This window comes from Neolamprologus brichardi, unplaced genomic scaffold (genome assembly GCF_056152115.1).
Source record: "Neolamprologus brichardi isolate AB-2024 unplaced genomic scaffold, ASM5615211v1 NODE_ptg000031l+_length_7269946_cov_1, whole genome shotgun sequence".
Classification (NCBI taxonomy): Eukaryota; Metazoa; Chordata; class Actinopteri; order Cichliformes; family Cichlidae; genus Neolamprologus; species Neolamprologus brichardi.
The window spans coordinates 6,077,952-6,090,382 of record NW_028270136.1 but is presented as its reverse complement, the minus strand read 5'-3'; the positions used below and the strand labels follow the sequence as shown (position 1 = coordinate 6,090,382).

The 12,431-nt window shown below is 47.4% G+C and overlaps 1 protein-coding gene across 3 annotated transcripts in view; it reads left to right on the top strand.

Annotated features, from left to right (window-relative positions):
* rgs9a (regulator of G protein signaling 9a) overlaps positions 1-9,981 on the top strand; it is a 43,808-nt gene extending 33,827 nt beyond the window's left edge. For all 3 annotated transcript variants that reach the window (XM_087837313.1, XM_087837312.1, XM_087837311.1), the window contains exons 12-17: positions 569-682; positions 6,152-6,267; positions 6,819-6,906; positions 8,159-8,297; positions 8,395-8,477; positions 9,408-9,981. In XM_087837313.1, coding sequence (XP_087693439.1) covers positions 569-682; positions 6,152-6,267; positions 6,819-6,906; positions 8,159-8,297; positions 8,395-8,477; positions 9,408-9,564 — 697 coding nt within the window. In that variant the 3' untranslated portion in view covers positions 9,565-9,981. The remainder of the gene's footprint in view (positions 1-568; positions 683-6,151; positions 6,268-6,818; positions 6,907-8,158; positions 8,298-8,394; positions 8,478-9,407) is intronic.
* Positions 9,982-12,431: the final 2,450 nt, after the last annotated feature.

The following is a 12,431-nucleotide window of genomic DNA, read 5'->3' as shown; positions in this document are numbered from 1 at the left end:
TAGCGCACTTTGCAGAGAAACACGAGTTCAAATGTCAAAACTGCAGCTTTGCCATACTGCATCTAACACATGTAACAATAAAATTTACTTCTCCTAATAAAAACAATACTTGTAGGTGACTTTGTGTAATATTTTGAGTGAAATGAGGAGAAACAAAGACAGAAACCAGAAGAGTATTTCAGTCACAGTTTGGAGGGTCCCAGTGGTGAGCCTTACCAGCTCCTTTCCATTCTGTGTGTGGCTTTCCTCAGGATAGTGGAGAGGGGGTGTGGCTTGTTTCTAATCAGCACGGCTGGAAAACAGCTGGTCCCAGTGAGCCACTGCTCTAAAAAAGCCCTCATAGCTCAGTGACTGTGTCACTTTTTGTTTTTTCAGCACTAAAAACTCTGAGAAATCTCTTCACTCGAGTGCTCACCTACAGCACCAAGAGTACTATCATCATTAGTTTAAAATAACGTATATTTAAATATACATATATATGCATCTCCTTTAGTTGCGGCTGTGCTGCCTGGTTTTGACATCCTCAACTAGAAAATAGATGAAGCTAATAACAGTTCTGTCTCTGCAGGCTGGTCAAATACATCACAACCTACAAAAATCATGACCCATTCCTGGCCTCCTGTCTACCCAGCAACCCCTGGCAAACAGACCATGATGCATACTGGACTCTCAACATGAGAAGGTGAAAAAAAAACAACAGTGTACCAATTTCAGCAGCAGCACCGATGAGTCTTTGCAGTCTAACATTTCAAATGTGTTTATTTGGAAAGTCGTTTAAAAGAAATTAATGAATTATAAAAAGTCCCTCATAGCCAAGTATGCAGTCAGCTGGGGAATAAAATGGGATGGGCACTCAGTTTGTGTTGTTTCCCGTGTTTATTAAAAGTTTCTGTACATGAAAGATGGATAAAGGTCTGAGCCTTTGTGATACCCAAACATGAGCGATGAAACATGTTCCACCTTTGTGACCCTGATGTGAAGAGTGAAACATCCTGATATGTCCAAACTACTGTTTTACACACACTGTAAACATGTGTTTTAATGCTGCTGGAGTTGAAGCAGCAGTGGGGACAAACAGACACAGAGACATGACAGACATGACACAGGGACAAAAAAACCGAGTGATGAACACAGGACTACAAATGAGACAGGCACAGAGAGACGAGACAGACATGACACAGGGACAAAAAACCGAGTGATGAACACAGGACTGCAAATGAGACAGGCACAGAGAGACGAGACAGACATGACACAGGGACAAAAAACCGAGTGATGAACACAGGACTACAAATGAGACAGGCACAGAGAGACGAGACAGACATGACACAGGGACAAAAAACAGAGCGATGGACACAGGACTACAAATGATACAGGCACAGAGAGACGAGACGGGCACAGAGAGACGAGACGGACACAGAGAAGAGACAGGGACAGAGAGACGAGACAAGCACAGAGAGACGAGAAGAGCACAGAGAGACGAGACGGGCACAGAGAGACGAGACGGGCACAGAGAGACGAGAAGAGCACAGAGAGACGAGACGAGCACAGAGAGACGAGACGAGCACAGAGAGACGCGACGGGCACAGAGAGACGAGACAAGCACAGAGAGACGAGAAGAGCACAGAGAGATGAGACAGGGACAGAGAGACGAGACAAGCACAGAGAGACGAGAAGAGCACAGAGAGACGAGACGAGCACAGAGAGACGAGACGAGCACAGAGAGACGCGACGGGCACAGAGAGACGAGACGGGCACAGAGAGACGCGACGGGCACAGAGAGACTAGACAGGGACAGAGAGACGAGACAAGCACAGAGAGACGAGACGGACACAGAGAGACGAGACGAGCACAGAGAGACGAGACGAGCACAGAGAGACGCGACGGGCGCAGAGAGACGCGACGGGCACAGAGAGACGAGACAGGGACAGAGAGATGAGACGAGCACAGAGAGACGAGACGGGCAAAGAGAAGAGACAGGGACAGAGAGACGAGACAAGCACAGAGAGACGAAACAAGCACAGAGAGACGAGACGGGCGCAGAGAGACGAGACGGGCAAAGAGAAGAGACAAGCACAGAGAGATGAGACGGGCACAGAGACGAGACAGGGACAGAGAGACGAGACGGGCACAGAGAGACGAGACGAGCACAGAGAGACGAGACGAGCACAGAGAGACGAGACGGGCAAAGAGAAGAGACAAGCACAGAGAGATGAGACGGGCACAGAGACGAGACAGGGACAGAGAGACGAGACGGGCACAGAGAGACGAGACGAGCACAGAGAGACGAGACGGGCAAAGAGAAGAGACAAGCACAGAGAGATGAGACGGGCACAGAGACGAGACAGGGACAGAGAGACGAGACGGGCACAGAGAGACGAGACGAGCACAGAGAGACGAGACGGACACAGAGACGAGACAAGCGCAGAGAGACGAGACGGGCGCAGAGAGACGAGACGGACAGAGAGACGAGACGAGCACAGAGAGACGAGACGGGCACAGAGAGACGAGACGGGCACAGAGACGAGACAAGCGCAGAGAGACGAGACGGGCGCAGAGAGACGAGACGGGCGCAGAGAGACGAGACAGGGACAGAGAGACGAGACGGGCGCAGAGAGACGAGACGGGCGCAGAGAGACGAGACGGACAGAGAGACGAGACGAGCACAGAGAGACGAGACGAGCACAGAGAGACGAGACGGGCACAGAGAGACGAGACATGCACAGAGAGACGAGACGGACACAGAGAGACGAGACGGACAGAGAGACGAGACGAGCACAGAGAGACGAGACAGTAACAGAGAGACGAGACAAGCACAGAGAGACGAGACGAGCACAGAGAGACGAGACGGGGACAGAGAGACGAGACGAGCACAGAGAGACGAGACGAGCACAGAGAGACGAGACAGGGACAGAGAGACGAGACAAGCACAGAGAGACGAGACGGACACAGAGAGACGAGACGGGCACAGAGACGAGACAAGCGCAGAGAGACGAGACGGGCACAGAGTGACGAGACGGGCGCAGAGAGACGAGACAGGGACAGAGAGACGAGACGGGCACAGAGAGACGAGACGGGCACAGAGAGACGAGACAGACAGAGAGACGAGACGAGCACAGAGAGACGAGACGAGCACAGAGAGACGAGACAGTAACAGAGAGACGAGACAAGCACAGAGAGACGAGACGAGCACAGAGAGACGAGACGGGGACAGAGAGACGAGACAAGCACAGAGAGACGAGACAGGGACAGAGAGACAAGACAAGCACAGAGAGACGAGACAGGGACAGAGAGACGAGACGGGCACAGAGACGAGACGGGCACAGAGAGACGAGACAAGCGCAGAGAGACGAGACGGGCACAGAGAGACGAGACAACCACAGAGAGACGAGACGGACACAGAGAAGAGACAGGGACAGAGAGACGAGACAAGCACAGAGAGACGAGAAGAGCACAGAGAGACGAGACGAGCACAGAGAGACGAGACGAGCACAGAGAGACGCGACGGGCACAGAGAGACGAGACAAGCACAGAGAGACGAGAAGAGCACAGAGAGATGAGACAGGGACAGAGAGACGAGACAAGCACAGAGAGACGAGAAGAGCACAGAGAGACGAGACGAGCACAGAGAGACGAGACGAGCACAGAGAGACGCGACGGGCACAGAGAGACGAGACGGGCACAGAGAGACGCGACGGGCACAGAGAGACTAGACAGGGACAGAGAGACGAGACAAGCACAGAGAGACGAGACGGACACAGAGAAGAGACAGGGACAGAGAGACGAGACAAGCACAGAGAGACGAGACGGGCACAGAGAGACGAGACGAGCACAGAGAGACGAGACGAGCACAGAGAGACGCGACGGGCGCAGAGAGACGCGACGGGCACAGAGAGACGAGACAGGGACAGAGAGATGAGACGAGCACAGAGAGACGAGACGGGCAAAGAGAAGAGACAGGGACAGAGAGACGAGACAAGCACAGAGAGACGAAACAAGCACAGAGAGACGAGACGGGCGCAGAGAGACGAGACGGGCAAAGAGAAGAGACAAGCACAGAGAGATGAGACGGGCACAGAGACGAGACAGGGACAGAGAGACGAGACGGGCACAGAGAGACGAGACGAGCACAGAGAGACGAGACGAGCACAGAGAGACGAGACGGGCAAAGAGAAGAGACAAGCACAGAGAGATGAGACGGGCACAGAGACGAGACAGGGACAGAGAGACGAGACGGGCACAGAGAGACGAGACGAGCACAGAGAGACGAGACGGGCAAAGAGAAGAGACAAGCACGGAGAGATGAGACGGGCACAGAGACGAGACAGGGACAGAGAGACGAGACGGGCACAGAGAGACGAGACGAGCACAGAGAGACGAGACGGACACAGAGACGAGACAAGCGCAGAGAGACGAGACGGGCGCAGAGAGACGAGACGGACAGAGAGACGAGACGAGCACAGAGAGACGAGACGGGCACAGAGAGACGAGACGGGCACAGAGACGAGACAAGCGCAGAGAGACGAGACGGGCGCAGAGAGACGAGACGGGCGCAGAGAGACGAGACAGGGACAGAGAGACGAGACGGGCGCAGAGAGACGAGACGGGCGCAGAGAGACGAGACGGACAGAGAGACGAGACGAGCACAGAGAGACGAGACGAGCACAGAGAGACGAGACGGGCACAGAGAGACGAGACATGCACAGAGAGACGAGACGGACACAGAGAGACGAGACGGACAGAGAGACGAGACGAGCACAGAGAGACGAGACAGTAACAGAGAGACGAGACAAGCACAGAGAGACGAGACGAGCACAGAGAGACGAGACGGGGACAGAGAGACGAGACGAGCACAGAGAGACGAGACGAGCACAGAGAGACGAGACGAGCACAGAGAGACGAGACAGGGACAGAGAGACGAGACAAGCACAGAGAGACGAGACGGACACAGAGAGACGAGACGGGCACAGAGACGAGACAAGCGCAGAGAGACGAGACGGGCGCAGAGAGACGAGACGGGCGCAGAGAGACGAGACAGGGACAGAGAGACGAGACGGGCACAGAGAGACGAGACGGGCACAGAGAGACGAGACAGACAGAGAGACGAGACGAGCACAGAGAGACGAGACGAGCACAGAGAGACGAGACGGGCACAGAGTGACGAGACATGCACAGAGAGACGAGACATGCACAGAAAGACGAGACGGGCACAGAGAGACGAGACGGGCACAGAGAGACGAGACAGACAGAGAGACGAGACGAGCACAGAGAGACGAGACGAGCACAGAGAGACGAGACAGTAACAGAGAGACGAGACAAGCACAGAGAGACGAGACGAGCACAGAGAGACGAGACGGGGACAGAGAGACGAGACAAGCACAGAGAGACGAGACAGGGACAGAGAGACAAGACAAGCACAGAGAGACGAGACAGGGACAGAGAGACGAGACGGGCACAGAGACGAGACGGGCACAGAGAGACGAGACAAGCGCAGAGAGACGAGACGGGCGCAGAGAGACCAGACGGGCGCAGAGAGACGAGACGGGCGCAGAGAGACGAGACGGGGACAGAGAGACTAGACAAACACAGAGAGACGAGACAGGCACAGAGAGACGAGACAAGCGCAGAGAGACGAGACGAACACAGAGAGACGAGACAAGCGCAGAGAGACGAGACGGGCACAGAGAGACGAGACGGGCACAGAGAGACGAGACAACCACAGAGAGACGAGACGGGCACAGAGAGACGAGACGGGCACAGAGAGACGAGACAAGCGCAGAGAGACGAGACGGACACAGAGAGATGAGACAAGCGCAGAGAGACGAGACGGGCGCAGAGAGACGGGCACAGAGAGACGAGATAAGCGCAGAGAGACGAGACGGGCGCAGAGAGACGAGACGGGCGCAGAGAAACGAGACAGGCACAAGACTGAAAGGATAACAGAAGCTGGACACAAAGGAGACACTGCTATGACAAAAATGCAAAAACAACAGAGTCCCTAGAAAATAACATTTTCAGGAACTAGAAGACGATTATCTTATAAAGGAACAAATAAAAAGTTCAGAACCAAACTTCAAACCCCGGGTGAACCCAAGGACCCCGGCAGGATGATGACGGATGCCCCAATAGCAACTGAACCTGTGTTTGTCCTTAGGGTTGAAGTTCCTACTAAAATGCGTGTGGAGCGCTGGTCCTTCAGCTTATTCGAGCTGCTGACTGATCTGCGAGGGCGAGATGACTTCAAGATTTTCCTTAAGAAGGAGTTCAGTGGTACGTCAACAAATGTCGTTCATCACAGTTTCTCTTCTTGGTAGAGTTGAGAGTTCTGCATGACTAAACAACTACAAGCATGGAGTTTTATCCATGTTTAGCTAAATATAGTGAAGTTTAGGACAAATTTATACTTCATCATGGTGATGGGTGGTAGATAAAACAAAGGGAACATGGATGTTTCAACTAAACTGTGAAGCACCCACGTCAGCCATATTTCTTTCACAATAAACATCAGGACCCTTATTATTCAGCATAGAGCTCATTTGTATTTATTCAGTCTTCACAGTTTATTTTAGTTTTGTCAGATCTTCGTGCCAACGATTGTGGAGAGGTTTCCATAATTTGACAAAAATGTTACACTTTGGCTCCACTGGTTGGGTTAGATGAACCACCAGTGTCTTATAGTGTCTTACTATTTATATTTTATTCCTGCACATTTGGCGTGGAGCCCCCATGATTTTGTTGTACATGTACAATGACAACTCCGTAAGTCAGAAAACTGTCATATTTATTAGGATCTAATGTGGTATATGGTGTGTGCACATCAGGTGAGAACTTGGCTTTTTGGGAAGCAGCAGAAGAACTGAAGTGGGGAACCGCATCGTCTATGTCAACAAAAGCTGAGAGCATCTTCAAGTAAGACGAATAATCTAACCTCATTCTTCTTTCAATTCAATTCAATTCAATTTTATTTATATAGCGCCAAATCACAACAAAAGTCGCCTCAAGGCGCTTCATAGATACAGAGAAAAACCCAACAATCATATGACCCCCTATGAGCAAGCACTTTGGCGACAGTGGGAAGGAAAAACTCCCTTTTAACAGGAAGAAACCTCCGGCAGAACCAGGCTCAGGGAGGGGCGGCCATCTGCTGCGACCGGTTGGGGTGAGAGAAGGAAGACAGGATAAAAGACATGCTGTGGAAGAGAGACAGAGGTTAATAACAGATATGATTCAATACAGAGAGGTCTGTTAATACATAGAGAGCGAGAAAGGTGACTGGAAAGGAAAAACTCAATGCATCATGGGAATCCCCCGGCAGCCTACATCTATTGCAACATAACTAAGGGAGGATTCAGGGTCACCTGGTCCAGCCCTAACTATATGCTTTAGCAAAAAGGAAAGTTTTAAGCCTAATCTTAAAAGTAGAGATAGTGTCTGTCTCCCGAATCCAAACTGGAAGCTGGTTCCACAGAAGAGGGGCCTGAAAACTGAAGGCTCTCCCTCCCATTCTACTTTTAAATACTCTAGGAACAACAAGTAGGCCTGCAGAGCGGGAGCGAAGTGCTCTAATAGGGTAATATGGTACTACAAGGTCATTAAGATAAGATGGGGCCTGATTATTTAAGACCTTGTATGTGAGGAGCAGGATTTTGAATTCAATTCTGGATTTAACAGGAAGCCAATGAAGGGAAGCTTTGATTTCTATTTCACTTTATTTTACATTCCACATTTTTAAATTTAAATTCCACACTTTGTGTTTTCTTGAGACCCGTCCATCCATCCTGGTAACACATCTTTGTTTCACATGAGATTCATTTTCACACTTTACAGTAGCTTTTGATTCAATTCACTTAGACAAATGACAACAACAGTCACCTCAAGGCGCTTTATATTGTACAGTAGGTCGTACATTAATACATACAGAGAAAACCCAACAATCATATGACCCCCTGTGAGCAAGCACGTTGGCGACAGTGGGAAGGAAAAACTCCCTTTTAACAGGAAGAAACCTCCGGCAGAACCAGGCTCAGGGAGGGGCGGGGCCATCTGCTGCGGTGAGGGGAGGAAGACGGGGTCATTTTAAATTGATTTCTGGTTTTCTAAATCTTCACTCCTATAACTTTGAGCCATGGAGGAGATTGATGTAGAACGTGTGTGTATGCAGGACCTTCCTGGCGCCTGGCGCCCCCCGCTGGATCAACATTGATGGCAGGACAATGGGTCTGACAGTGAAAGGTCTGGAACATCCTCACCGCTATGTGCTGGAGGCAGCACAGACGCACGTCTTCCTGCTCATGAAAAAGGTGTGTCCAGATTCATGATTGGTGTGAGGATCAAAAAAGATCCGTTCATACCAAAACGTGGAGGTTGCTAGCATGCTCATGTTTTTGATTGGCACAGGACACGTTCTTCCGTTACCTCAAGTCACCTACATACAAGGACATCCAGAAGAAGGCACTGAACCCTGAACCGCACAACTTCAGGTTAGTATTCATCATAATGTAGACACAGAACCTGAATTTCAGGTTCCACTTATTCCAATTTAAAAGGATCCAAACTGGAATAACAGGGAAGGGACCTCTTACTATATTGGGCTATATTACCACAAGTACTGACGTACACACAGGCAGTACTTTTTGCCTGGATCCTTCATAATAGTAATCCGACTACATCACAAACTTTTGGAATTGACACATCCATCTTTGCATACAGATCTCTATATAAGGAGACATGTTTAAATCCAGGCTGAAACAGGAAGTGGTGACAGCGTTGTAAGAGAGAGGCCTGCAGTTAATAAGAAAGGATGACTGCCAGGAGAGGTGTAGCTTGTTTCCACAAGAGTGATGACTGTTAAAAACCAGCGATACTCAGACTGAGATATCAGTTCCTCTGAGATCTTCACTGTGGCTCAAGTAAAAAATGCTTGGAATTTAAGTTTCTATGAAAAAGACGAAGACTAAAAGAAAAAGAAGAGGAGGAGCACCGCGTCACTGCAATGGGAAAACAAAGTAAATAAAACTTCTCCAGCATTCATGGCACAGAAGCTCCTGTAATGATAGCGTCATTTTCAAATTGAAGATAAGAACATTTAAGATGAGGCAGCATGAGGGATGTTTACGTGTTTAAGTCTGGTCCACAGACCCACTGAGATCTGATGGATTTTTAAAAGCCCTCACTTCGCACCATTTGGATTGGCATCACATTCAAATATTATTTTCTGCGTTGTGTGTCACCAGTTGCTCCTCCTGTGCCTATAGTGGTCAAACAGGTTTACCGTCTAATCATTTGAACCCAAACCAGGGACAGGACAAGTAAAGAGCATAGGTTTCTACAATTGATAAGCAATGTGTGTTTCACAACTTTACTCTGGTGAAAGAGGCTTTTTTGTCATTAATGTTTGTATTTCATCCAAGTCCTGCCAATCTGGAGCAGAATGCTCTGAACCGGAGCCCGGGCATCCACCCCATCATCCTCTGGCAGCAAGAAGAGGAGGAAAAAGCCAAGGCTGCCGCTGCCTCCGCTCCAGTGGATGTCAAAGCCATGATGAGCAAGATCGACAGGAAGAAGTAGAAAAGTATAGTGCAGGTGTGTTTGTATGCACGCAGGTTCGTTCAAAGCAGTCGTCTTTGTAGCTGGATACATGAAAGGTCTCACTTTACTTATTAATGGTCTCCTGTTTTAGCAACTGTGAGTTATTTTAAATCGGAAGGAAAAACTTTGGCTTTCACGGCCAAGATCTGGAGAAACACGGGCTGAGCCATCAAAAGCTTTTCTTCTGTCTGTGCACAGATTACATTTCATTGCTTATTCGAGTGAAATAATCCTAAAGACAAGTTACAAACGATCATTCACATTTTCAGATGTACTTAAAGCTGTTTCTACAGTTTCTACCAGTCAGCAGATTATATTTCATGTATATTGTGTTAGCATAGTTTGTTAATAACACTCTTACTGTTGTGAATCTACAGGGTGGGCCATTTATATGGATACTCCGTAATAACATGGGAATTGTTGGTGATATTAAAGTCCTCTTTGTGGCACATTAGTATATGTGAGGGGGCAAACTCCTCAAGATGGGTGGTGACCATGGTGGCCAATTAGAAGTCGGCCATCTTGGATACAACTTTTGTTTTTTCAATAGGAAGTTGTAGTTGAAAAGCTACTGTAAAGTTACGTTGAAACCAAGCACACCATTGTTTTTCTTGTGACATTACCAATAAGTTTGATGTGTCACATGGTCCTCTTCCTATTGAAAAAACAAAAGTTGTATCCAAGATGGCCGACTTCTAAATGGCCACCATGGTCACCACCCATCTTGAGGAGTTTGCCCCTCACATATACTAATGTGCCACAAACAGGACTTTAGTATCACCAACCATTCCCATTTTATTACACTGTATCCATATAAATGCTCCACCCTGTAGAACTGCAGTTGCACATATGCACTGCTGTCATTACAGGGTTTTGTTTGGTCTTATTAGATTAAATGTGTCACAATCGTGCAAAATAGTATTTCAGTGCATGTCAATGAAAGAGTATCTGTGTAGCATCCGAGTGTGGACCATGTCCCAAAAATACAATGAAATGAAATGTAATAAATAAGCTCAACATGTAGAAGACTTTGAATGTCACGGCTGATTTTTTTTAACTTTCACTGATGTTTCTTTTAATCAGCCAACATAATCAGTCCCTACTGATATATCAGGATACATCAATATTGGCATATATACTGTGTTTGTATTCAAATCCATAAGAGTTTATTTTAACAGAGCTGTGATCATTTATTAATGGTGTCTGCTCCAGCAGCTTAAACCTCATCGTCTCTCAGCACCGCAGGTATCTGTGGCTCAGAAGCTACAGTAGGTTGTAGCACTGGGTACGTTTATAAATAAATTTACAACAATTAAAGCACAATAAATACCAAAGAGAACCATGTTCAAACAAAAGGAGAATGGTTTAATTTTTTCTTAAAAGGTTTTTAACTGTTTTTAAAGACTCCACAGAGCTAAAGTGTGAACTGTTTCAAAGCCTTGGAGCCAAAGACTGAAAGACTCTGTCCATCTTAGCCTTCAGTTTTACATGAGCAGTGTTGGTCAAGTTACTTGAAAAAAGTAATCAGTAACTAATTACTGATTACTTCCCCAAAAATGTAATCCAGTTACTTTACTGATTACTTATTTTCAAAAGTAATTAATTACTTAGTTACTTAGTTACTTTTTAAAAACATGATTTACAACCTGAATAGGTGATAAAGTGATAGATCTTTCAGCCCAATTCTACTTTTTCTGCATAATCATCATACAAAATGTAATCAAATGGAAAAGTCTCTTTTTAAAACTTGTTTTATTAGTTTTAATCTTTTAACTTTATGCACCAAGCAAAAATTTAATTATCTGCAACATTCTCTGACTGGAAGAAATTAGTTTAACATTTAAACCTATTTTCTGCACATTCCAGCACATAAAATAAAATATTTTGTGTGTTTACACTCAGTCTTTCAAATAGATGCAAGTAAAACACAGCAGAAAATAAATAAAGTCAAAGACTAGCGGTCCTGTTGCTCTATTTTCACCTGTAAAGCAGGAGTGGGGTAGGCGGAGGGTTACCCTGGTGCAGGTGTGCAGCGGTCAGTAGAAGAATCCGCGAGTTTCTCTGTGAGTTTCCCATTACGTCGTAGCTACTCGGTGCTTGCTCGGAAGTTTAGGGGTTTTTCGCTGTAAAAAGAAGTTTTCTTCCCACGCACAACGGACACTAATGTTTTTGTCACTTTTTATGGAATCAAACTCAAAGTAAGGTCAGTACTTCCACGCTTTAAACGCTGCACGCTCATACTCTCTCTGCACTCGATATATGATCCATTGTTGATCTGCACACAGCTGTTGTCACGAACGTCGCACTCGCTTACGTCACTGTCATGAGACATTCTCGCAAAAAATCACGGTTTTAGTAACGCAGTAACGCAGCGTTCCTACAGGAAAGTAACGGTAATCTAATTACCGTTTTTGCAATAGTAATCCCTTACTTTACTCGTTACTTGAAAAAAGTAATCAGATTACGAGTTACTGCCCATCTCTGCTGGTGACACACTGGTGATTACTCTGAGGCAATAATAAGAAAGTCAACCTGCTTTCTGCCATCATGGCAGCCAGCCACACATCTCTATCTGAACTGAATAAATACATAAAATACAACCTGACATATTAACACCCAGAGAAAATGTAGAACCAGTACAGACTGTGTCAGCTGATAGAGTGTTTGCAGGGATGATGCTTCGTGTCAGCGTGTTCACAGACTCACTCATACAAATGTAGCTGTGCAGACATCCTGTGACAGAAGCTGACTGCATCAGTCTGCATGTCACAAACCACAGTGTGTTAAACATGTTTCAGTCCAGAGTGGAAAGGACAGCCTACCCCACCAACCAGCCACAGCCTCAG